This window comes from Parasteatoda tepidariorum, chromosome 4 (genome assembly GCF_043381705.1).
Source record: "Parasteatoda tepidariorum isolate YZ-2023 chromosome 4, CAS_Ptep_4.0, whole genome shotgun sequence".
In the NCBI taxonomy this organism is placed as follows: domain Eukaryota; kingdom Metazoa; phylum Arthropoda; class Arachnida; order Araneae; family Theridiidae; genus Parasteatoda; species Parasteatoda tepidariorum.
Genome location: NC_092207.1, coordinates 65,299,504 through 65,327,455, shown reverse-complemented (window position 1 = coordinate 65,327,455; position 27,952 = coordinate 65,299,504). Strand labels below are relative to the sequence as shown.

At 27.4% G+C, this 27,952-nt stretch overlaps 2 protein-coding genes and 1 long non-coding RNA gene across 3 annotated transcripts in view; all 3 read left to right on the top strand.

Moving 5' to 3' along the window:
• The window catches only part of LOC107452389 (zonadhesin-like), a 547,551-nt gene that overhangs the window by 400,794 nt on the left and 118,805 nt on the right, over positions 1-27,952 (top strand). The window lies entirely within an intron of this gene.
• On the top strand, positions 201-4,081 carry LOC107455490 (uncharacterized). Its single transcript, XR_001585578.3, has 3 exons — positions 201-356; positions 2,565-2,764; positions 3,997-4,081. It is a non-coding gene; the product is annotated as an uncharacterized lncRNA (long non-coding RNA).
• Positions 12,025-26,648, top strand: LOC107455489 (uncharacterized). The gene is made up of 6 exons (XM_043054224.2): positions 12,025-12,180; positions 14,568-14,773; positions 20,738-20,866; positions 24,500-24,619; positions 26,108-26,175; positions 26,557-26,648. The coding sequence occupies exons 2-5, from the start codon at positions 14,587-14,589 to the stop codon at positions 26,146-26,148; spliced, it is 477 nt and encodes a 158-aa protein (XP_042910158.1). The 5' UTR covers positions 12,025-12,180; positions 14,568-14,586; the 3' UTR covers positions 26,149-26,175; positions 26,557-26,648.

The window sequence follows — 27,952 nt, the reverse complement described above, 5'->3', positions numbered from 1 at the left end:
TGTATTAAATGTGAACTTATTCACAATTTAAAAATGAATGAAACAAAAACATATCATTTTAAATTTGTACTTGTAATTTTAAGCTAAAAAGTGAAATCAAACAAGTTTAAATCAAAATAACCTTCAATTTATTCTAAAGGAAAAGCTATTTCATGTGTCATTCCGATTTGAAGATTTTGTGTGTACAGATGTTAGATTCAAATTACACTACATGCTTCTCAAACAGTTGTTTTTATTTCATTACTTATTGATTTTTTATCTTAAGTCAGACTATATAAGGAAAATAACATGTAAATAACTTCCTGTATTCTAAATAGAGAATAGAACCACAACTTCTTAGCATCTTCGTCTACTAGGTAACAAGATTTTGTTCTGTTCATACTAAATTTTCTCATTGTGCATGAAACAACATTTCCTTCTCAGATCATGTTCTAAATAATATGAATTATATCTAATCAGTAAATATCTGGATAACTTGTAGCTACAAAAAGAAGACAAATATGTTATTAAAACATATACCATAACTACTTATCATATACCATTGCTTCTCATTTTGTAATAATTAAAAAAAATTTAAAGGATTTAGTTATTGTCAATTTTTTTTACTATTTCAGCTATTTCATTGGTTTCTTAAGAATACTGTAAACGTCTTTACTAGCTTCTGAGTTTCTTAAAATTATTGAAATTCTTAGTAATTAAAAAATCTCTGTTAAAAAAAATTATTCCTATTGGTAATGCAAAAAGTACAAGTGTTTAAAAACTATTTCATTAATACTTTGAAAAACTACGCAGTATTAATTCACATTTTGTAATTAAATAAATAGCGAAAATTATTAAGAAAAATTTTACTGTCAATAATTTTTAACTATTAGAGCTATTTCATTAGTTGTTAAACAATGCTATAAACGTTGTTCTACAAACTTCTCTGTTTCTTAGAACTATTGAAAAATCTAAGGTCAAAGTTTTTTTTCATTTCTAATGACAAGTCAAAAAGTACAAATATTAAAAAAATTTTACTAATATTTTTCAATGCTTTTTAAAACTAACTTAGCATTACTTCATGTTTTGTAATGATTAAATAACCAAAACTATTAAATAATAAGTGCTTAAAATAATGCCTTAAACTCCATTTACAAGCTTTTCAGTTTCTTTGAATTATGATTTGGAAGTTGATAAATCTCAGTTAAAAATAGGCATACTATAAAATTTTTTAAGGAAAAACTTTAACGAATTTTTTAAAGTTATGCCTTTTTCATAAAAAACCAGTTATGATATTTTTTAAAAAAAGGTTAATTTTAAGTTTGTAAATTATTTATAGAATTTTTAAAGAAAAATTAAAAAATTACCCAGTCATTATCAGCATTTTTCTAACAGTTTATGAAAAAGAGGAAAGGAAGAGAGAGAACACGAAAAACTAATTTTCGCATCATCGAAAAATGTTCCTTAAAAATAAATATTTAAAATTTATATGTTTCATAGATATCAGATTGAGTAATTTTAGTACTAAAAACTCTAGTAAAAAATGTCAATTGGTTTCCGAATGTAGTAAATAAAATCTTTTTTCCTGAGAACTTTAAGTAATGGTCATTAAAGGTGGTTGTTTAAAAAATAAAACTTTTCACAAATAAAACCTAAATTAAATATTCCTACTACATCTTGGATATTTAAAATTTTTGTTGATTTATGTATGCTAACATGAGTATTTTATTGCACATTTGTGAATCAAGTTAGTTACATGCATCATGTGGGTAGTTAAAAAAATGATTTACTCTTATTTTCGAACTAAACATGCAAAATATCTTATAAATGAGCTTGATAATGCAGATGGTTGTGTGATGTGTTGAACTAGCTTCACCAAATGGCATCTTGTAGTTATTTATTCTGAAATTTTTAGAATAGCATCCATGCTTCCGAAATGACTAAATTTGTAGATGCAATTTCAAAAATACATTAAAATCTTAATTACTACGTGATTATTAATTTGTTACTTCGGGGAGTAATATTTATCAGACGAATTCCGATTTCTTCCAAGAGAAAAAGAAAAGAATTCTGTGACCAAAACACAAACTAGGCTTGTTCCCATTAGAGGAAATTCATAGGTGCTACTTTAAAAAGTAATGTGAGAGGTTGTTCGACAAAAATGAAGAAAACAATTACTTTCTGTTACTAAAAGCACTTGGAATAATTTTTTTCTAAATTCTTTGATTTTTACGCAAATTCTCTCAATTTTTGGAAATCTTTTTCCTCAATAGCACATCTTTTTCTTTAAATAATTAGCAATCATTTTGAAAGGAAATTTTTAATTCAAAGAAGATAAAAACTCTCCTATTTAACACATTTTAACATATTTATGTGAAAAAATACTTGAAAAAATACAATGAGATTTTTAAAAAGTTGAAACTGTTTCTCTCTGACATTTATTTGCAAGTCATTATATTTAAAATTAAGATACATATTTCTTGCTTTAAAAATATCTCTATACTTCCTAAGGTGTTCTAGACAAAATGTTTTAAATGATAATAATACATTACGTTTTGAAATAGGAAGTTAATTTTATATTTTAGAGCTTACAGAAACTAAGAAATGTATAAAATTATTATATTGGCGTTGATCTTGAACGTGGCGATGGCGTTTCCTCATCCTGCTTGTAACTTCGTATGCACTCCTGGGATTATGGAATCATGTCCTGTTCTGAATTGCGGACCAAACGAATCACCGCAGCGTAATCCGTGCGTCTGCTGCAAAGAATGCATGCCCAATGAAAGTAATGCAACTTTCTGTAAACTATCTACATATACTTTGTATGTATTATATTCTTTTATTGCTAATGGGACGCTTGCCCTAAAAGTTTGGAGAAAGTCGGGACTAATGCTCAGTAGTTATTGTTATAATAATCATATTGTGGTATACATAAACTTAAGCTAAACATATAGAAGTAAACTAAAACTGTAATTTAATTGTCTTGTTGAAATTATTTAAACCCATACCATGTATAACTACCACAGACTACAAACCACCTGAATGATGAACATTTTAAATAATGAGTGCGCTCCAAAGTTTGGATCACTTAATGCTAATTTTACTTTCTGCTTATTTCGCAATATTTCGAGAATTTTTTTCTTAAACGAATTGAAAGGTTTTTGCAATCAATTATAAAATTCAATAATCCAGGAGCAATGGCATGCAAAAAATAACTTTTAGTAAATATTTATTATTTCTTATATTTTTTTTTAGTAATAATCGAAAACATTTTGAAGTGTAGGGTATGAAATCTTTGCATCATTTTAAAGAATTTAATTCATATTTCTAAGTACAAAATTTGAGCAAAACCATTCAAATAATTCTTGCGATATCAAATTTTAGGTATCTGACTTCAATCTCTCAAGAACTACTTAACCGATTTTACCCAAATTTTTTTTCTTGTCATGTAAAATTACATTCTTCAAAATGATGTGAAAATTTGTATACTTTACAGCTCGAAATTTCTTGCCGAGGTGTTGCCAGTTCACATTATTATTGTAAAATATTTAAACCTGTCATTGCTGGAATAGCATTTTTTTAATTATTGTAAAAGGAGGCAACTTTTGCATATGTTTAGAGACTTTATGTTAGTTATTATACTATAACAAAATACTAACTTATCCAACGTGCGAGAAAAGCAGAACGAAGGAAACTACGAGCCAGTTCTGAGATTTAACGATCTCGACAATGGAGGCATCAGTTTTAATAATTGTTGTGAAATATTTCAACCCGTCATTCCTCGAATACCATTTTTTTAATTAGTTTAAATAACTTTATATCAAACAGAAAATTTGGTTAAAAATCTCTGCGAAAAACTTTTGTTTTCGACTAAAAATCAAAGAAAATATTAAATGGGAATGTAGAGCACAGTATTCACATATGTAATGCAAAGAAAGATACATTTCAAAATAATTTGTTTTAAATGTTGTTTTTAGAGCAAATAAATACGTAATATTATTTTCTCTTTCTTTACAGCTACATCATAGTCCTGATAATTATATCAAAATATATGTGTAAATGAAGAAAAATTTAATAAAGTATTCATTTTCTTGCTTGTGAATTTTTTTCCCTTTTACTTGAATTGAGTGTGTGCATGAGCATGCCAACATAATGTAACGATGCGTAGCATCTAAATTAAGCAAGAACAAGTGCAGTTGTTTCAATCTCAGGTATAAGCAGACCATACCACGGATTGGAAACAGTTGGCAAAAATTTCGATTCGTGTTAATGGAGCTTTCTCGACAATCGCCGAACAGCCGTGCGCTGATGTTTTTTGTTTTGTTTTTTGTTAGATATGAATGCGACATTTCTTAGTTTCAACCGAAACAATTCTCGAATGTCATTACCAAAAATGATGGGAAAATAATGGAAATCCGCTCTTCTAATAAATCATATATATTAAGTCAAATACTGTTAAAGGAATTAATAAATTAAAACATAATTAAAAATAACGTAACTATATGCTGTTTTTTTAATTATGTCTTTAATTACTTTATTCAATTAACGGTATTTAGGAATCTATTAATACATGTTACGAGTGATCGTTATCAGAATAACCAGTACTCAATATGTGTAAATAAAATAATTTTTTTAAATTGTGCATTGTCTATTAATAGCATTTAGTATTCTAATATTGAAAGAGTATCAATGAGTCTATGACCTCCACAATAAATGAAGTAGTTTTCAAACTTAATACATATTAAGGATTTGAATCAATTTTTCACGAAGTTTAAAATCTCATCTCATTGCAAAATAAGTGATTCAATAAATATTTTTTTTTTGCAATAAAAACTTCTAGTAATGAAATAATTGCTTTCAAACGTGATTTTTTATATAGTTTCGCACAAACTTGTTTTAATATTCAGGTTAACTCCAGGCTTACAGTCTGAACTGATAAAATAAAAAACACATTCAAAACTCATATAATTTACTTTTAATCAATTCTCATTAAATCAGATAAAATTAGATATCATTTTTATGAAATCAGGTATTTTCATGGATTCAGATTAAGTTCAAGATATGTAAATATCATTTAGAGTTCAGAGCTAATGACATAGGTCATTAAAGAAAAATCCCTTCATTTATATATTCTTTTTCCTCTTAGAATCAATTGGACGGATATTTCTTTTAGCACTAGCGAACTTCCGATTACTTTAAAATTTTAAAAATATGGATTATTTCATTTTTAATAAACTATTACCTTAAAGCGTAATAAAATTTTTGAATACTCTGATTTTTTTCCTAGTAAATAATATGTCTTTGCTAATTTCTAAAAAAAATCTTAATAAGAAAGTTTACATTATTCTTTAATCAAGATGGAATTAATAGCGATTATCACTAAAATAATACAGATTATATTTTCTTTCAATAAGAGTAAATTTGAATTAATTTTTCAAAATAGTGTTACAATAAAACATGGTATTAAAATGTTACGTTATTTTTTGTGATTGGTTCATTATTATTATATAATGAGCTAATTACAGGAATTGTCAAATGCAGGAATTGTATTTGACACGAACCAATATGATATTAGTTCGTGTCAAATACAATTCCAGTAAAAAAAAATTTAAAAATTAAATCTGCTATAGCAAAAAACAAGATCATTTTATAAAATATAAATTATTGCGCTTAATCAAAAATAAATACTGTGTATTTGTAAAGTGATCCTAACAATAAAAAGTTTATTTTCTTTTTTAATTCTCTGCAAAAAGGAATTAATGAGTTATTTTTACAAAAATTTATTCATCGCACACTTAAAATTTATCTCCAGATTAACAACATGAGCTTACAAAATAGCAAAAGTTGCATGAAAAAAGTTATCTTCCTATATATATATATAATCTTCAAAAAACTATAATTCCAATTATTTTCTATAAGAGATAGGACGAAAAACGTATTTCGAAAAAGTGAAATTTTGACGAAAAGCACCCGCTGAAGCGTTTATTAATTTATTTACTTTATTTTATTCATAATGTAGAAAAAGAAAATCGAATTGCGGTTTAGGTTAATGTAATTTCGTTCTCCCACCACATTTACGCGTTATCATCACCAATTCCAACTGCAATCGCCAAGTTTCCAATCCGTGGTATGTTCTGCTAATACGCATACGGGAGAGTACGAAAGCTAATGTAAAAGTACGAAATTTACCAATTTTTTTTTACCCTGTATGAAGAACGGTATTCAGCGAGTTGAAGATATATTTAGTACCAGAAAACGAAACTGGATACTTGAAGAATCGCAGAATAAAAACATTTAAAAATGAACATTCTTTTATTTATTGAAAATTGCTTATATATTTGTAGAGAGCAAAAAAAAATAAGGTGTAATGCATGGGATGTCATCTTATTTGGAGACAGTTGTTACCTTAATTCATCAAGAGATGATCAAAGTAAGTGTTATCAAAGTATTTAATAATTCTACATTACAAAACGTAAAAACAAATTTATTTAAAAAATAAATATATATTTTTTGATCAGAAAGTTAAGGTAGAAATAAAAGAAAATATGCTCATAAAAGTAGAACTTCTAATTTAGGCCTTTTTAAGTATGTTCTGCAATTTCTTTTGAGAGCAATAATGAAGATTTACTTTTTTCCCACAATAAATTTATTCTAGTAGCACAAAGCCCATGCATGTTGGATGCAATTTCTGCAAAACATATGAGCAATTTATTTTAATATTTCAGCATATAAGGGTCAGAGCATTTTTGTTTTTAGAAAAACACCATGATTTCCCTGCAGTCATTAATATGATATATCTATTATGGAATCATATATAGTTCATATTCCAAAAAATTGTTAAGTTCCTTTCTGAAAACAATAATGAAGAACCGTTTGACTTAAAAGATTTCACCGTTGAAAAAAAAGTAATTTTTTCGCTATATTGCTAACGGCCTTGTAAATATGTTATAAAATTTTTATATTATTATTTAGTTAAATATTTTAAAATCGCGGGTATACAATTTGAAAGTAACCAATTTAGCATAAAAAACAAAGTGTGAATTTAGTTAATTTTTTAATTTTTTTATCTCTCTTTCTTAGAAATATGAAATTATTTTCTTCATTTACGTCATCAAAATATCCACTCATCAATAAATTAGACAAATGAAATTTTAAAAAAAATCTTTGTTCTCATATAAACATTTTTGTATTTGATTTTTCACCAAAATTTTTGCCAAGATTTGACATTTAAAATATGCCAAATAATCGACAGTTGTAAAATTTGATCAGTCTTAAAAATAAACTACTGATATTCAAACTTGTATAAAGTTCAAATATGTTGAAAACTAAGTTTATTTAGATAAACTGAAGTTTAATTCGTTGCTAGAACATAGTAAACGTACAACATGGAATAGTTAAATATAAAATTTGACTTTAAAAATTTGAAATAGAAGTATTAGATAAAAATTAATAGAGCTTGGATCGAGTTTGATTTTGCTGACTGTGCAAATTAAACAGCCGTTCCGTAATATTGACTAACGAATCTGTTTCAAATTGGATTCCATAATGATGGGAATACCAACGTGTAAATTCCCGTATGTCATTAATCTTCCGTATCCTCATCTCTCAGGTAGGAACAATTTTTTCTAAAGTTTCGTACCTTTCTTTAACCATTTTTTAGAAAAAAATCTTATTTATGTTGAAGTCATAATCGATAAATTTTAAAATATAAATGATTTTTAATGACAAAGTTAATTTATAATATGCTGTACTAACTTTAAGAAACGTTATTTGAATTTAATTTGAATGGAAAATTTATTTTCAAACCCTCCCAAAAAGCATTTCACATCAATTAATTTAGATTTTAAAGTAATTATCGAAACATTACAGAAATCAATGTAATAAAAAGAGAAGAATAGCTGAAAATATGTGTTTAATTGTTGGAAATCAGAATTTTACTCCCAAATAAGATTTTTTTTTTATTTTCCAGTTTAATTCTATATTTATAAATATCTCGACATATTTAATTAGTTTTGAAAGGTTTGAAAAAAAAATAAGAAATATTTAATCCATTTTTTGCAAAAAAATTTCTTTAAACAACCCTCATTCATCAATTTCGTTTTAAAAGAAATTGAGAAAATATATTTAAGTAAGATGTCAATTAAATGAATTTAAAACTGAAATTTCAAATTTCAAAACAATTTCTTGCGAGAAATTTTCCGAAGGTGTGAAAAAAATCTTAATATCAGTATATAAAATTGTAATTTTGTCAACAAGAACTAAATATGAAATGCATATTACTATAACAAAAAATTTGATTTGAATTACGATAAAAAGAATTGGCACCCAGAGGCCAGGTACTTTTCACCGTTAAATCCCACTTTACTGAAAAAAATGTTCAGAACAAAAAAATTGTTTTTTTCAGTAATATTTATTCTAAAATCTCAGAATCGGTATACTGCTAAAATTACGGTATAAAATTTCTACACTTAAAATAAATTATACGCGTACTGTATTCTTAAAGTAACGTAATTTGATCCGGAATTCCTTTAACGTGTAAACTTTAAAATTGCAATTTTCTACAGAAATATCTGATTAGAAACCATTATTTTACTAATTGGTGTACCCTTATATGATTGAAATACCTAAAAATCATTAAAAATCCAATCTGTTTAATTATTTCTGAATGCCATTTGTCTCTCTAAGAAAAATTTGCCTCTTGCAGAAACAATTATTCATAATTATATTGACCTAACATAAACAGTTAAACTAATGTAAAAATGCAAAAAAAAACTTTATTGAAAGTTTATGTTTCACATGATTTGTATTAGTTTCCATACATTACTTTCAGGTTTAAAATTCATTTAACTATTAGAACGCAATATATTAATGTCAAAAATTCTGACTCTAATATAGATCTAATATGGATCAAATTACTTTTGGCGTGACTCAGGGATCAGTGCTTGGACTACTATTTTTCATAATATAAAACGACTTTTGCAATCAAACATTACGTGACAATATCATTATTTATGCGGATTACAAGGTTATTCTTTTATCCTATGATGATTTTGCAAGAATGGGAAAATTCAGAAATCAAGATTTCTTCTAGATTAGAAAATGATTAATCGGCAATAATCTTGCAGTTATATTTATTCACTTTCAGCTAGTTAGCCTTTCAAATAATAATATTTCTACTATTTTTCATTGAAATAGGTGCTCCGGCAAGGCGCGTGATTGCATTCTTTTAAAATTAGTTTTGTCTATAAAAAATCAGTTGACCATAACTTAAAAAGGAAATCAACCATAAGTTATTTGCTGAATAATTAAGATTCAATTTAATTAAGTATTATCATTTATAGAAAATTAAAAGACAGAATTTTTTTTAAAAAGTAAATTTACATTATTCATGGGTATGAACTCAGTACTTATTTATGGAATCAAAATATAATGTGGGGATTGTTACAATAATACTCTAATATAATTGTCATTATTTAGTTTAATTCTTTTCTCTTATTCATGAAACAAAAGTCATGAGCATCTCAACAACTAATAATGTATCGATTCTATTTGCTCATAAAAAAGTTCTGCATAAAACTTATTATATTTATGACCTAAATTGCTCAATAAATTACTAATAAAACCTCCATTTTAAATTTAAAAAAAACTATTAAAGCATTTATTTTTCCAATTGATGACATACTGATTATTTTTTTAGCTCATTATAATTTTTTTTTGAACTCAACAGCTTATCACTGCTACTTTTTTTTATCGTCAATATTAATTATTTAATTTGTTTTGTGCTTAATGTTTGAGCATACATTTTTGAATACTTACTTTATGGATATATTTTTTTCCGTTCAAATCTAGATTTTTCATGTTTTTATTTACGTTACATTATGCAAATATGTTCTGAATGTTGCGAACAAATTGTTCTTATTATTATTATTGCTATTAATATAGGAAGCATTTATTATTTTGAGATCATTATAAATCAAAATAAATGAGAAATAAATTATCTAACGTCAATTATCCTGAATGTATGTGAACTTACTACTGCAACGTATGTGGACTTTTCTAATTAGCCTAACTCACCGCAAAATAACTGCCGCTGATTACAAAAAACTTGATCATTCAATTAGCCAATGACATATGTACAGCATGTAATTCCTACTTAATTTTAAATTTTTTTAGAGCTACTCATTTTGTTAACTGCTGTGAATGGCATCAGTAAAATTTAAAAATCCATAAGGGCAGCATTTGGCAAATGAGGTACTTGTAGTTTATGCCATTTTCCTATTCTTATCAGTGTTTCAGAAAATTCATCTGTGCAAAATAACGCTTTTCAAATAAATTTAATAAATTCATTTTTATAAAAAAGACAATTAAAAAAAATTACTATCGTTGAACTTATCGCACATAAAGGAAAAAAAAATCTGGTAAAATTATGGCAATTTATGGTAATGACAATTCTTTTTTAAAAAAATATAATCCTGGTATTAAAAACTAATGAATCAGGGATTTAAAGCATTTATTAGGTAATTTTTTGTTTATATGAAAACAATTTCTAGTAAACTCAGGTTTTCGGAATTATAGTTCCTATTATATTCCAAACATATATCATATATTACCAAAAATGTCCAAATTTTCCAGCATTTAGCAAAATTTTATTACATATTGTAAAAACATATTTTTTTGTTAATTTTACCAAAATTATTACCAAAGCGTTTCAGTAAATATATCTTCAGAGCCAGAAACACGATAAATTTTACCATATTCTGGTAGCTTTAATCATGATTTATTTCCTAGTGTAAGAATAAGTTATACGTAAGTTTTGTAACCAAAGATTTATTAAATCATTCTCTTTTTTGTTAAAAAAAGAATGTTTGAGAACACTAAATCTGCATTGTAGAAATTTCGTTAATTTATTCGTTTATAAAAACAAAAGACAAATTTCGGGAATAATTTAGGATGGTTATGAGTTTGTTATGATCTATGTATTTACTAATTTCAATTAAAAAAGGCAAAATAGAGCACTTGCCTTCCAATATGGTGAAGCGGTTTCTATTCCCTGTGATAGCTGGTCGATACAATTTTCGCATTCAGCTCGCATTGACCACAGCGCTGTTATAGAATATCCATAGTGATGGATATATAATAATTCAGAGTCAACTTTGTCGTCAGGATAACCGTGGGAGGGTTCATGTTTTTCCTCTCCATTTAATGCAAGTTCGAGTTAGTTCCATTAGAAAGACCTTCACAAACGCAAAATTTATCCCAAAACTCGATGCAGGAGTCTGGATTGTGTTCTAAATTACTAGACTACAAAGTTGAACATTGGTAGTCGTAAATTCAATAGTCAGTTGGCTGTTCAACAATGGTTATAAAATAAAATAAAAGAGGAATAACATGAAAATTACTTAACTTAGAGGGAGCCTTATGGTTCATTTTATTGATCTATAATTTCAGTATGTAATTATCCACTCTGGGAAAATAAAATATGAATTAGAAATTACAATATGCATTCATATCTGTGTGAAAACAATTATACCCATTGCATTATAATAGTTTATGTACTAATTATCATAGAAAAAAATAATATCATGTTTTATAAAATTTTATCACAAAAAGAGTAATAAAAAGCTTCAAGTAGTTAAGTAACAAATCTCCAAGGTCTAATACTAAAAACTGTTGAATTTCCAATAAGAAATTTAACATTTTGTGGCACCGTATTAATGAATTTATTTTTGATCCCCATGTTCGCTGAAGAAAGGTGCATCCTCCTAGATTAAACCTCAAAGCGATGATTGATTATACAGTTTTGATTAATCCAGAAAAAAAGATGATGATCAATTAAAGAAATATTATATGTCCGAATTAATTCTGTAATTAAAAAGAATACAATATTGTGAATGAAACAAAAACACATAATTTTAAGTTCGAACGTATTTAAAAATTAAATTAAACGAGTTTATTTCAAAATAACTTTCAATTTATTCCAGTGGAAAAGCAGTTTCACGTGTCACTCCGATTTGAAGGCTTTGTGTGTACTAATATTACATTAAAATTACACTACATGCTTCTCAAGCAGCTGCTTATATTTTGTTACTTAATGATTGTTTATTTTAAGTCAGAATATATAAGGAAAAAATCATGCAATTTATACTTCCTATATTCTAAATTGCGATAGAATTCCAACTCCTTTGCATCTTCGTCTGTTAGGTAACAAGATTTTGTTTTGTTCAAACCACTAAATTTTTTCATAGTGCATGGCACAAAATTTCCTTCTCAGATCATGTTCTAATTAATATGAATTATGTCTAATCAGTAAATATCTGGGTAACTTGTATCTAAAAAAAGAAGTCAAATATGTTATTAAATCATATTTTTTGTTAATAGTTTTAAGAACTACTTAACATTACTTTACGTTTTGTAATGATTAAATAATAAAAATTATTAATAGGTTTTGTTTAATGTCAATATATTTTTTTACTATTCGAGCTGTTTCATTGGATTTTAAACATTGCTAAAGACGCCTTTACAAGATTCTGAGTTTCTCAAAATTATTGAAATTTCTTGTGTTGAAAAATTCTCAGATAATTTTTTTTATTATCAATGGCAAGGCAAAAAGTACAAATATTTAAAAAACTATTTCATTAATGCTTTTAAAAACTACGTAACATTAATTCACGTTTTGTAATTGATTAAATAACAAAAATTATTAAAAAACATTGTTTAATGTCAATAATTTTTAATTATTTAAGCTATTTCATTAGAAGTTAAATAATTCTGTAAACGCTGTTTTACAAGCTTCTGAATTTCTTAGAATTATTGAAAATCTTGAAGATTGAAAAATCTCAGTAAAAACTTTTTTGTTATTTCCAATGACATGTCAAAAAGTACAAATATTTAAAAAAATATTTTATTAATATTTGTCAATATATTTTAAAAACTACTTAGCATTACTTCATGTTTTGAAATGATTAAATAACAAAAACTATAAAGTAATAAGTAGTTAAACAATGCTTTAAACTCCCTTTATAAGCTTCTCAGTTTCTTAGAATTATGATTTGGAAGTTGATAAATCTCAGTTAAAAGTTTTTTTTTTTAGTTTTAATGAAAGGCAAGACATACAAATATTTAAAAAAGATAAAAATATATAAGTATGTACATGATTCCTGGCAAGAAAAGTGTTTGTTGAGCACTGTAGATCATTATGACGACAGAGCGTTGCCTAGGGTGCACCATGTGGAAGAGCGATCCACGTTGCACCCAGTTAAAAGCCCTTTTTATTAAAAAATAATATTGGTAGACATTCTAAAAGGTTATTAAAAAACATTTTAATATTTTTTTTAGATTTTTTTTTCAAATCATATATTTAAAAAAAAAAAACTACCACTGGCATTTTTTTTTAAAAAAGCTAATTTTATCTTTGTGTGTTATTTATAGAATTTTAAAAACAAATTTTAAAAAAAATTGCGCAGTCATTATCAGCATTTTTGTAACAGTTTATAAAAGTAGGAAAGGTAAGGAGAGAACACGAAGAACTAAATTTCGCATTGTCGAAAATTTTTCATTAAAGATATATATTTAAAATTTACATTTTTCATTTTTTCATAGATATCAGATTGAGTAATTTTAGTACTAAGAACTCTAGTAAGAAATGCCAATAGGTTACCGAACATTGCAAATAAAATCTTTTTTCCAGAAAACTTTAAGTAATGGTCATAGAACGTCGTTGTTCAAAAAATACAACTTATATCAACCAGAATTTCAAATATCAAAGATGTAGTAGGAATATTTAATTTATATTCTATTTGTGATATGTATGCCAACATGAAGTTTTTATTGCACATTTGTGAATCAAGTTAGTTACATGCATAATGTCGGAAGTAACGAAAAAGATTTACTCTTATTTTCGAACCAAACATACAAAATATATTATACATGAGCTTGATGAAGCAGATGGCTGGGTGATGTGTCTTGCTTTGCCAAATGGCATCTTGTAGTTATTTAATCTGAAATTTTGAGAATAGCATCCATGAGTTCGAAATGATTAAATTTGTGGATGCAATTTTAAAAATACATTAAAATATTACTTACTATGTGATATTTAACTTGTAACTTCGGGGAGTAATATTTATCAGCAGAATTTTGCTTTGTTCCAAAAAAAAAAAATGAATTCTGTGACCAAAATACAAACTAGGTTTGCTTCCATTACAGAAAAATCATAGGTACTACTTGAACAAGGTAATGTGAGAGGTTGGTCGACGAAAACGAAGAAAACAATTAGTTTCTGTTACTAAAAACAATATTTTCTAAATTCTTTGATTTTTATGCGAATTCTTACAATTTTTGAGGTAAACTCAATAGCACAAATGTTTCTTTAAATCATTAACAATCATTTTAAAAGCAAATTTTTAAATCGCAGAAGATAAAAACTCACCTATTTAACGCATTTTACAAGATTTATGTAAAAAAAGTCTTAAAAAAATACAATGAGATTTCTGAAAAGTTGAGACTGTTTTTCTCTGATATTTGTTTGTAAGCCATTGTATTAAGTAATAATGCATTACGTTTTTAAATATTAATTTAATTTTATATTTTAGAGCTTACTGAAACGAAGAAATGTATAGAGTTATTATAATGGCGTTGTTTTTGAACAAAGCGATGGCGATTGTTCATCCTGTTTGTGATTTTGCATGCACTTCTGAAATAATGGATTCATGTCCTGTTTTGGATTGCGGACCAAACGAATCGCCGCAGCGTAATCCTAACCAGTGCGGCTGCTGCAATGAATGCTTGCCCAATAAACGTAATGTAACTTTCTGTAAAATATCTTTCCATATATTACTGAAAAAATTACGGTATTTCAGAAGTTTTGTTTCTTAATATGTTCCAGTAAGAAGAATTTTTTGGTAAAACCACCCTAATAAGTGCCGATATCGTACTTAATAAAATGCCAATTTTCGAAATTTACTTTCGAAACTACTGTTGTTGATTGCGAGATCAACAATAACGATGTTATTTTGTCCGCGCCAGCCCTTATTGACGAGCTCATCTCAGATTAAACAAACAGGAGAATCAGATCAAGCGAACTCCATGATTTAACATCAATCTATATCTACTGCTGTTTAAAAATTAGAGCTAATCGAAGTATTGTGACTGATATCATTTCACACCCAATCCAAGTAAAGTAACTGTACCACCACTTCTTGTCACTAAATATCGTACTATGTAACTTTGATAGGTATTTGATGCAGCCATTTTACAGACTTCATATTCACTTAAGATTATCTTCAGGGAGAACAAAATTCTAGCAAAATTGCCCTACTGTATATTAAACAATTTTGGTTAAGGAAATAAAAATGTGATATTATTGAACCATTCATTTGGTTATTTATCCATTCATATGGTAATAGCGGTATACCGGAAATTAATTTTTTTTTTTAAATTACATTTCTTATTACCACCCAAGTAGCAACTAATATGAGATAACATCGGAAAATCGGTAAAATCTAACCTTATCTTGCACAACTTCTAATATTAGAAAGATACAAAAGGTCGCTGTTTGCTCAGCATTTTATAATATTAGATTCTATGCAAACTTATATTATCTAACGTTCGCCATAATATTATTTTGCATTAGTTTTGATGCTATATAATATTACATTTTGTATTTTCTGATATTATCTTGCGTTACTTTTTATTTTCAGAGTAAGCAAGAGGAGGATTTGGATGGTAGTAGACTAATTCGGCGATATAATTTTACTTAATTTTCTGTATTGCTGTGAAGCAGTAAAACATAGAAAAATAATTTTATAATGTCATTCCATTCATTATTTGCTTTGCAATACAGAAATACTAAATAAAATTATTTTAGCGAACTCTGCTACCATCCATTTTCCTGCCTCTTACTCCAAAGTATATCTCATGTTCAGCTGATTTTTTTGAATATTTCAAATTTATATAAGAAATAATACTATTATCACAACTTTTATTGATATGTTTTTCCTTCTTCATACAATGGGTATTCTGGCAAATTTTATATCATTAATGATTTTCAAGTCTTTAATTTTAAAATGAACTCTTAATTTTTTGAAAAAAAAGAGCTTATTTTATTAAAATCTCAATTGAATTTGTTAGTTTGCAAAATATATGTTCTTTTTAATTGTGTAACTTAAGCCATTTGTAATTTTACAATTATCACTCCCTACTTATATTCTGAAATTGTAAATTAAGAAAACCACAGTACATAATTGCTGAGTTAAATTTACGTTTGAATTAAGTTGAAAATTTACCTTAATTTTTTTTCTACTACTATATAACTAAGTTTTTTCACTTCTTTTTTCACTGAAATTAAATGGAAAAATACTTACGTAATTTTATCCTTTTAGAATCTGAAATTTTACTTACAAAACACTCGAAACAAGAGCCAATGGCACCTGTAGAAATATTTTTATGGAGTGAAACAAAAAAAAAAGCCTTTAGGAATTTTATTTAAAAAAATTTGCCAATAATTTTTGTAATGCAAAAATAATTTTACATTGGTACATCAGAAATTTTTAACGATTCAATAATTAGTTAAAGGTGCTATGTAAAAGTAGTAAATATTTCATTTTATCAGAATTAAATTTGCGCAAGCATTTAATTGCATATACAAGAATGAGACAAAAAAAAGAATCTTTTGTATTAATGATCTTAGTTTGTTTAATTTGCTAAACCTTGATATCACAAAATGTTTCTTTAAACTCAATCAATTATTGCTCGTATTTTACTAATAAGAGTTTATGCATCACGAACATAGTAAAAACAAACATGGCATTATAGGTAAACGAGACTTTTTAAAAAGAGAAGATGCAATCGCACATGCTTTCACAAAGGATATACAAGACCTTTCAGATGAAAGTTATAGCTATATTCCATTGTAAAATGATTAGGATTTTTTATCATAATGTAAACGTTATTCAGCTTTAAGTCGAAATAACTTTTTAAGATTATAATTATTTTACAATTATATTATTTTAAACATGATAAAAAAAAGCATAAACTCTTTGTCTCAAATTTCAAATGAATAATCAAGTTAAAAGTTCCAAAATTAAAATAATAAACACAATGTCGATAATAAAAATCCTCACGAGTTTCAGCTATACTTTAAAATCAGCGTTAAAAGAAAATTGTTTCCGATATCATACCGAAAGATTAAAAATAACCAACTTTTAAATATATTCAACTGTTTTCATGATACTTAAGCACTATCTACTAAAAAGACTTTTTAACGTCATACTTTATAAAATTTTATCAATGCAAATACTATACCTGACAAATCAATTTTTTTTAAAAATGTTAAAGATTTATCACAAAGTTGTAAAAGAAATTACACACTACAGTAATTAAGAAGAATAATCCTAACATAGCTATTTCGCAGCATAATAATTTTATTTAAAAGCAAAACATACTGTAAAATAAATTTCATCCAATTGTAAATGCAATACATTACCTTCATTGTTATTAAATAAAAGAATTTTTTTCAGAACTTTAGAACTGTTTGATACAGTTTGAGTTTACCCTTCCGATCGTAAGTGTTCATTTACTTAAAAATATATTTCCAAGCAGTCATTAAATGCTTTTGTGAAAAAATTCAACAACAGTTAATAATGTATGCAATGCATCACACGAAACAGGGTTTCCCTCCTTCTTCAAACTTCAACATGACAACATCTTTCTTAGACAGGGGGACTTTCTGCCATGGCAGATTTAAATTGGTCCTTGCTGAATACCCACACTGGTTGCTTCATTTGCTTTAAGGATTAAACCTAGAACTCATCAAAGTGTGCAATTTCCATTTACACAGTAACCAGCAGCCTTTCTAAAAATCTATTTGAAACTTAAATTATTTAATTTGAAAATATTTTCGAAAATTGTAATATCCGATACAATGAAATTCAATGGGTAAATTCCAGTATTCGATACCTACAACAAAAACTCTCGCAAGCGCAACACAAGAAGCCAAAAAAAAAGGAGGAGGAGATTAACTAAAAGTTTAGCTCATAAACATAAATTGTAAGTGTTAAATAAACAACTACTTACATTCTTCCATTGCTTACTTTAAAAATCATTTAATGTCAAAGTACGTCAACGTAAAAGATACTCTGGGAATTCAGAATCCATCAATTTGTGATTGAAAAAAACATGTAGAAGGAGAATTCTTCAATTCATAGCATATAGTTTGCCCCCCTCCCCAAAATAAAATATATACACTCAAGAGCCAAAACATTATGACCACCTCTTAATAACGAGTTGGCCCACCTTAAGCCCACAACACAGCTGTAACTCGCCTTGGCATGGATGCCACAAGTCCTTGGTAGATGGCCGAGGACAGATTGTATCAGATGTTTAAGCAACGGGCACGCAAATCCGAGATATTGCGACTTACTGGTCTTTGAACTCAGAGCTGCCGTTCCATGACATCCCAAATGTGTTCTATCAGATTAAGATCGGGTGAGTTAGGCGGCCAGGACATTAACTGGAATTCAGCATTATGCTCTTGGAACCACTCCAACACAATTTGAGCCTTGTGACACGGGGCGTTGTCCTGTTGGAAANATGTGTTCTATCAGATTAAGATCGGGTGAGTTAGGCGGCCAGGACATTAACTGGAATTCAGCATTATGTTCCTGGAACCACTCCAACACAATTTGAGCCTTGTGACACGGGGCGTTGTCCTGTTAGAAAATCCCATTTCCAGCTGGAAAAACAGAGATCATGTAAGTGTGCAACTGGTCCGAAAAGATGTTCAGATACCGTGTAGCATTCATGGTCTGCTCTACCACAAACACGGGTCCCAGAGACGCTCAAGAGAACGTCCCCCAAAGTACCCCCACCACAGGCCTGCGTATGATCTACTGTACATTGAGGGAGAAACTGTTCGCCTGGAAGACGGCGTATCCTGACACGGCCATTGGCGTGATGAATGACAAATTGTTGCAGAAAAATTTTGTCACAGACGAATAACTAAGCAAACATTGTTTTACAAGCGTATTCTGAACTAATTGCAGTACTTATTATTTATAGTTCGACAATTTAACAGAGAAGTCAATTAAACGCGAACTACTCATAGTCAATAATGATCACAATTCATAATATTTACCTACTTTATTAGATATATAATCATTAAATTAATTCTAAAAAGTTTTAATTAAGCAGTCAAGAATATTAAGTACACTAATCGTTTCCACAACATCATCCTCTCTAACACATCATGCTTTATATTAATTTTCTATCTGACTTTTAACTGAAGGAAAAACACTACCTACGTTAATACTTTAATGCTTCATGTAACTATCATTGAAATTTATAAAGTTTACTAAAACTTACTAAATTATAAATACCTTAAGTCGCTTAAGTAGCACGTCAAACAAATTCCAGTATGTCAAACAATATGGCGATGTAAACAATCATGAAGAAGTTACAACCCAATAGTTGATAAAGTTTTTCGAGTTGCATCGTTCGCGAACTGCCACTATTATTTTGCACTTTCTGGCAAAAAATTGCATTTCCTAAAAATAATATTTTAAGTAATATTTAATTTATTATTTTTCCTCATAAATAAATGTTCATTTCTTAATAGTATATTATAAACTTTCACAAAAAAGTGGCACTGAATCGAAAATAATGAAATAAATGATAATTTGAAAAGTTCGAATATTAGATTGAACACTCTTTAATTTTATATAATATTAGCTCTAATATTAGAAGCTAGGATTCAGAAGTCAAGCGTTTTCTAGCAGAACAGCATTATATTGCTTCTTTCTAATGTTAGGTAATATCATTTTGCTACCTGGGAACACATAAAGTAAAAATGCAAAACTTAAAAAAAGGTTTATCATAATAAATGCTTTTTATGCCATGCCCCAAGGAATCATGACAAAAGTATCCATTTTTATTACATTTAGTAAATTTTACCACAGATTATAAGACCAAATCTAATAGTTAATTTTACTAAAATCATTAAAAAAGCGCTTTGACGAAAAATAACAAAGCTTTTTTGTGTTCCCATAGAGCCAGAATTACGGTATATTTTACCATTTTCTGGCCGTTTTGACCATATTTTTTTTCTTAGTGTAGGGAATTGATTCGTTATCAGCAGAGCACTCCTTCTATTTTTCTTTATAACAGTAAATGCTTACGTTGTTATGGCTACTGTATATCTGGAACTATTACACATATCCGCTTTTCATTTAAGCAATCCTCATAAATAAGTGTAAGAAGATTATATATTTAAAAATTTTTTGAACATAGAAAACAAAATATAAAATTGAAGAGGTAGGCAATAAATAATCTAGGTTTTTTCTGCAAAATGCTCCGAAAGGATTAATACAAGCCCTATATAGGAATCTGTCTGATATCAGCTTGGTAACTTAATTTTTTATAAAATTTAACGTTTATTAGCTTAAGATGAAAATAAGTTAAAAAAATAATAGGTCTAAAAGACTTATTTTCTGCAAAAATATAAATTATTAAATTATTAATCGTGATTGACGTGATGTGTGTAAACCAGTCAAATATAATGACTCTCATCATTACCTTACTTATCTATGATGAAATTGATAAGTTTAGTTACATTTTAAAATATATAGACTTTTTTTCTTAGTATCATAGTGTTTAAAGGTTAATTATTCTTATTTGCACTAATTAATTTTTTTTTCACTTTTTTATAAACTAATGTATTGATACCCCTTTCTTTTAAATAAATCTTCATCAAATGCGTCAATTGCAGAATCAGATGATTGCAATATTGACTGTTCAAAGAGACACAGTTGTCCACGGATACCAGCAAAATGTCCAGATGGTGAGGAATTGGTGACACCCAAATGTAGTTGTTGTCCAAGTTGCCAGAAAATTAAAGGTAAATTTTGTTATATATAGGATAATTCTCTAATATCTAAATATTGTTCATCATATGTGATATTAGTTGCGAAAATATTGGGTGACACATTTACCACTCCGTGGTCTGTAGATGGCTACTGGATTACGTCTATCACTACTCTGATTTTTTATTATATTTTAAATAAAGGCACTTAAATTTCGTTCTACGCCTAAGAAGATGCCGGTAGTGTAGCTCATTATTTCCTGGAGGGCATCTGTGAACCAAAGACAAGGAAGTGAACAACATTACACACTCCACACTGCCTCAGATGCCCATTCATAGGATGCACATTCACACATCACGCTCAGAGAAGAATCCATGACGTAAGTGGGATTCAAACACGCAGCCCTTGCCTTCGCAGTTAGGCACACTAACCACTCGACCACCTGGCCAGCTTCTTTGAAATGAAAAACACTAATTGGATAATCAGAAAATAATTGAAAATTGATTTAAAATGTGTAACTAAACTGAAAATAAGAAAAAATATAATGGAAAATATAGAACAATGGCTTTTAATCAACAAATATAAATAATTACATGATGGTTAGGTTACACAATGCGTACGATTGTCCCACAGATGTCCAAGTAAGTATAATAGAAGAAAGTTTTGCAACAGAGCCATAGAGTTCCGTTAAAAGGCATCAGTGGTTTCCAACTTAAAATTGTCTTTATCATTTATAATGTCAGTAATTATATTTACACTCAATCAGTAGTTTATTGAATGCTACTTTTTATTTTTATAAAACTATTTAAAAAAAGAAAACTCAATGATCCTCGAAACAGAAATAGTAATATTTAAAATCCATATAAATGTATCTTTTTATCAACGATATATTGAATGGGCTAAAATGAAGGATATGGATTTATAAAAACTTTGATTATTATTTCTTACTGAACTTTTCCATTCATAATAAAAAATAACGAAATTTAGCAATGAAAAATTTTCTTCCTTGATAACCATCTTCATCTCTCATTACATTTTCTTTCCATTTTTACTGAAGCGAAAACCATAGCTCAACATATTTTATTCATTTTCAGTTTATATAACAAACATGAATGTAGAACTAGACTACGAGTACTTCAGAACTAGGCAACAAATGAACTACGACAACGTCAGAACTAGAATAAGACTTCTAAAAGTGCAATTAAACAAATCTTACAAAAAATATTTTTAATAAAACTTTGAAAAAAAACTAATTGCAAAAAATGCCCTTAAAAGTGCGAAAAATGCCCTTAAAAATGCGAAAATTGCGCTAAAAATGCTTTATGACATGACTTAAATTAAAGTAAAAATATTGAACTAAAACAATGTTTTACTCTTTAAAATTATTATGAGTCGTTTCAAAAATATAAAGCAATGCAATACTTGTTCTACGTTCATTAAAGTTTGAAAAATATGTTTTATATCCTAAAATAACAAAAAAAAGGGAAATATATTGACTCCAAAACATTTTCATTTTGTATAGGAACTTTAATGAATATAACAGCTTCCATCTCATAATATTACCAAATATCAGAATTATATTGGATTATTAAATTTTTTTTGATATTTTGAAATGTAAACGAGCGTCTCTTGTCTGAAAGTAAGTTTTTATACCTGGAGAAGCTTCTTTCAACGTTTACTGATGTTATAGGTGCGTACTTGAAAAAGACAGTCTCACTGACAATTCTTCTTCAATTTGAAAAGATGTTGCTTCACCTGTTAATATCCTAGAGATTTTCTTCGTTGTTTGGAAGTCAGTGCCATAATAAAAAATGATAAAAAAATAATAAAAATTAGAAAAAATTAACAAAAAATTTCAAAAAATCTTTAAAATGCAAAATACGCCAAAAAATTTAAAGAAAAATGCCCTATAAATCAAAAAAAAATGGTCTAAAGGACAAAAAATGTCCAAAAATGCAAAAAAATGCAAATGTCATCAAAATCCGGGCCTTAGTTATAAGTGATATAGCGAAGACTAATAACTGTTTAGTTATTAGTCTTTCTTTACATAATATTTCACTTATATTGAGTCCGTTCCACCAAAAAAACTATATGATGTATGCTATTAAAGGTCGGCCATTTAATAATGGTAATCCTCTATTCTAGGCTATATTTTTTTATCTCACATAACTCAATTTTAATTAGTAATATAGCGAAAACTAATAATTAGTCTTTCGATAATTAATATATCACCTCTAATGAGTCAGTTTCTCCAAAAAAAAGGTCGGCTATTTAATAATGGGAATCCTCTCTTCTATGTCTATCTATAATGTATATTGAATCTAATCTATTTTTCTCGTACTCAACTGAATCAATTTTGAAAATTATTTATTTGAGTTTTTGATTCTTTTAAAACAAATAGAAACGTTTTGTTAATTCTATTTCTTTTACTTTGGAAATTAATGCAAAAAAAGCTATATATGCTTTTTGTTAAAAATCATTCCTCAACGTAAACAGTAATTAAAAATAAAAATGTAAATATGAGGGTAAATTTTCAAAAAAAAAGTAAGGTTTATATAAAGTTCTGTTTTGAAACATAAACAATGACTAACTAATTTTAAAAAAAGCAGTTGTAAGTCTTGAGTTATAATGTACAACATAAGAAGGAAAAAACAATATATCTTATTTCTTGAATACAATCAATTGTTTCTCAAAAATTCTATACCATTTTAAGTTTAAGAATGAAAATCCGACTTTTCTTAAATTGTTTAGGGAGAAAAAGTATACAGTCCACAATTATAGTTACTTTGAACGCAATCCATGATTGCAATCCTTAACAGATTTTTTTGCTTCTTTATTAGCTGTCCTTCTTAAAAGAATCGAACACTTTTTGGAACTCTTTCTAAAAGAGAGAAATTTGAGCACAGGAATAATTATTCTACTCGCGTCTGGTTATTCCCAAAGAGTATTGATGACGACAGGGATTTATAATATATTTATAGCTGTAATATTTATATTATTACATAACTACAGTCGAATAATAATTTTTTTTTATAAATTACTGATTGCAAATAAAAAAATTGCATTATTTCATAGAAAGTAAAAATGCTAACTAAGTAAAAAATTTTGTGAAAATTAATAATACCCATGCATATTTTCATTCTTATAACAATCACAGACAAACCTCCACCATGCTCCCAACCGAATATTTCTAGAAAAAACATTTATTCTGTTCTAATAAGAAATTATTCTGCTCTAATAAGTAGAGAAACCCATAAAATTTAAATGTGAATGTAATGAAAAATTTGGTTCTGTTGAAAGTAATTTTGTTCAGTTTTTAATATCAAATTGAGATTATCACGACGATTAATTAAAATTCAAGTTTTTAATTATTATTATACAATTAATAAGGAAATTAAAAAGTGTAATTCTGAAGTGTAATTTTGCTCTTAAGTTTCTCGAACATCTCTCTCCAAAGATAATAAAAAATGTCATAGTCTGTTTCTGTTTTATACCTTACTAAGCTATGATGAAATTGATACGTTTAGTTACATTTAAAAATATACATTTTTTTTTCTGTATTATAATGTTTAGTAACTATTATTCATATTCACTCTAATTCAAACAATTTTCATGTTTTATGTTTCTTTTAACTAATCCTAATCAAATGTGTTCAACTACAAAACCAGGTTGTCAAACTGATTGTTCAGGAAGATACAATTGTCCCCGCATACCAGCAAAATGTCCACATGGTGAGAAATTGGTAACACCAAAATGTAGCTGTTGTCCAAAGTGTGAGAAAGTTGAAGGTATTTTTTGTTGTAATTAAAAGATAATTATCTAATGTCTGAAATGCGTTCATTATATGTGACGGCGTGAAGATATTATTTGATACAATTACCACTCCGTGGTATGTAAGCCTAACGCTCCCATGAAACGAAAACCACTTATTGGGTAGCCAGAATTTCATTTGGAATTGCTAGATAATTTGAATTGAGTACAATAAGTGTAAGTGTAAGAGATATGTTAAAACTTTAATCAATGGAAAAAATTGAAAATCTAGACTAGCAGACTTTACTGAAAAAATATAAATAGAGTTATATAATAGTTTTGAGGTCTACAACTATTTTGAGGTCATGGTGTATTGCATCATTTCTTACGAACCATCTGACTTTTATTATTCTTCTTAATATTTTATTCTGGCAGACTATTAATTTATTTAGCAGAGTTTGTGTTATATTTGTCAAGACTGGTGAAGCAAACGCAAGAATGAGGCAGATCATTCATAAATAGAGCAATCTTTTGAGATTTAGTGCCATGTTGGATTGATGAAGTAGTACATGGAGTTTACTTCATGCTGCTTGTACTTCACTGGTTAAGCTTTTGATGTGATCATATCAGTTGAAAAGCAAATCTCCAACAACGCCCAGTTGTTTTGACATCCATGGAGTATTAAGTTCCGAAGTTTGTTGACAAATAAGACGAATGCGATCAATAGTGCATATCGTACACCTTTAAATTCTGATCACTTTCATTTGATTATGGCATAAATGAATATTGCCCATTTTAAATATTAAAATGATATTTCAGTCCATACACTATTGAAAAGCGTATAAATAAAATTATTTTATTGTTCTCGATGGTGAAAAACTAGCACTTATCTGAAATTAAGCTGTTTAAATTCCTTGAAGTTCCATCACGCCAAATTCAATGGAGTTAAGCATTACATAAGAAAAGACTGAATAAAAAGGAAAGAATCAAGTTCTGCTATAACGTCAAAGGAGAAGATCAAGACTTTCTGTAGAGTTTTTTTATGTTAGATTTTGAATATTTATCATTTTAATAGGAAACTTAAAATATTATGAGTCTTATGCTCGTGTAAAGCATATTTAATGCAGTAAACAAATCTATAAAGCAACATGTATTCAAACAGATAAAATTAAGACACTTTACTTTTCTTATAATTAAGGTAAACAAAGTGCTTGTATAGTTTATCTAAAGAAAGAACTCCCCTCACCTCGAAATCTAAGGCTGTCTGCTGCTATGGAAACAAGAAACTGAGCGTTTCAAAGAGGGGGGTTTCTTCCTCATCTGATTCCCTTTCTCTCTTCGACTCGAGCCAGGACCCTTATTAAAAATGCTAAACAACCCTATTTAAAATAATTTAACTTTGCAATTATCGAGACTCTTATACTTCGTAATTATCCGCATCAACTCCAGACGGATAGATAGGGGAGTTCTATACGTAGACAAACTATATAAACTAAATACTATAGTAAGTATTCTTTGCATTTCAGACTCAGACACGTGCGAAGATTCTGATTCAGATGAAGATTAATAATATGTACCTGGATATTCATATGAAGTAAGATGTGCTTTAGAATTTAAATTCATATTTGTTATCAAAATCAACATGAGTAAAAATTATACATCTCTTATATTTCTATTTAGAATAAAATTTTATGGAAATATTTTATTACATTAGAAATAAATACTAAGGTCAAAAATTACATTAAAATATTATAAATCAACCGATATAAGATTAAGATATTATGCAACAGTCGTTATTTTTTTCATATTTATTTATAAAACAATTGGTTCATGTTAAGTTCATATGTCTGAATGAAAAAAAATATTAGAATATAATAAGCAGCTGATAATATTTACAAATCATAGTTAGAAACAAATGTTTAATTCTGATTTAGGCTTATTAAGTAATAAACATTTCTTTTTTTTTCTTTTACAGGTGTTACATGTTTCTTCAACATTCAAGAATTTATTGTAAAATAAGACATATGTCTGCATTTTGAGTGATAAAATAAAAATGTATATGATTTATTTTCTAGTTGTCTAATTATATACAGTTCAGTATCATCAATATTCAACAGTTGGGTATTTTGATCACTCTTAAGACTAAACTATCGATGCTAACCTGCCGATATTGAAACTTTTATTTTGTTCCTAAGTTCAAATATGTTGAATACTATGTTACGTTAGAGAAACTGAATTTTAATTCATTGCTGCAACATAGTAAACGTACTACATCATCGAATAGTACCCACTGAAACGTAATGCTAGGATTTTAAAGTTTGAAATTGAAGTATTGGATAAAATTAATAAAGTTTTGCCGGATTTAATTTTGCTAACTGTGCAAATAAACAGCTGTTCCGTAATATTGACTTACGAATCTATTTCAAATTCGATTCTATAAGAATATGAATACCAGCGTGTAAATTCCCGTAAGTCATAAATCTTCTGTATCCTCGTCTCTCAGGTAGGAGCAATTTTTTCAAGAGCAAGTTTTATTCCTTTCCTGAACCATTTTTCATAAAAAATATTATTTATGTTAATGTCATAATAGATAGTTTTAAAATATAAACTGTTTTTTATTAAAAAGTTAGGAAATTTATAATATGCAGTACTCACTCTAGGAAACGTTATTTGAATTTAATTTGAAAAGAAAATGCATTTTCAAAGCAAGAAAAAAAACATTTTTCCCCAATTAATTTAAATTTTAAAGTAATTATTGTAACATTACAGAAGTCTATGAAATAAAAAGAAAAGAATAGCTAAAAATATGTTTTTAATTGTTCGCAATTAATATTTTACTCACAAATAAGATTTTTTTATTTTCCAGTTTAATTCTATATTTATAAATATCTCGACATATTTAATTAGTTTTGATAGGTTTGAAAAAAATAACAAATATTTAAACCACCTTTTGTAAAAAAAATTTCTTTAAACAACCTAATTCATCAATTTTGCTTTAAAAGAAATTGAGAAAATATATTTAAGTAAGATGTCAATTAATTTGCAGTTAAAACGAAAATTTCAAATTTCAAAAAAATTTCTTACGAGGAACTTTCCGAAGATGGGAAAATAATCTTAATATTAGTATACAAAAATCTAATTTTTGCGACAAGAACTAATTATGAAATACCTATTACTCTAACAAAATATTTGATTTAAATTACGATAAAAAGAATCAGCTCCCAGAGAGGCCAGGTACTTTTCACCGTTTAATCACTTTTACTGAAAAAATGTTTACTACAAAAATAGTTTTTTCAGTAATATTTATTCTAAAATCTCTGAATCAGTATAATTACTGCCTAAATTACGGTATAAAATTTTACAGTTAGAAT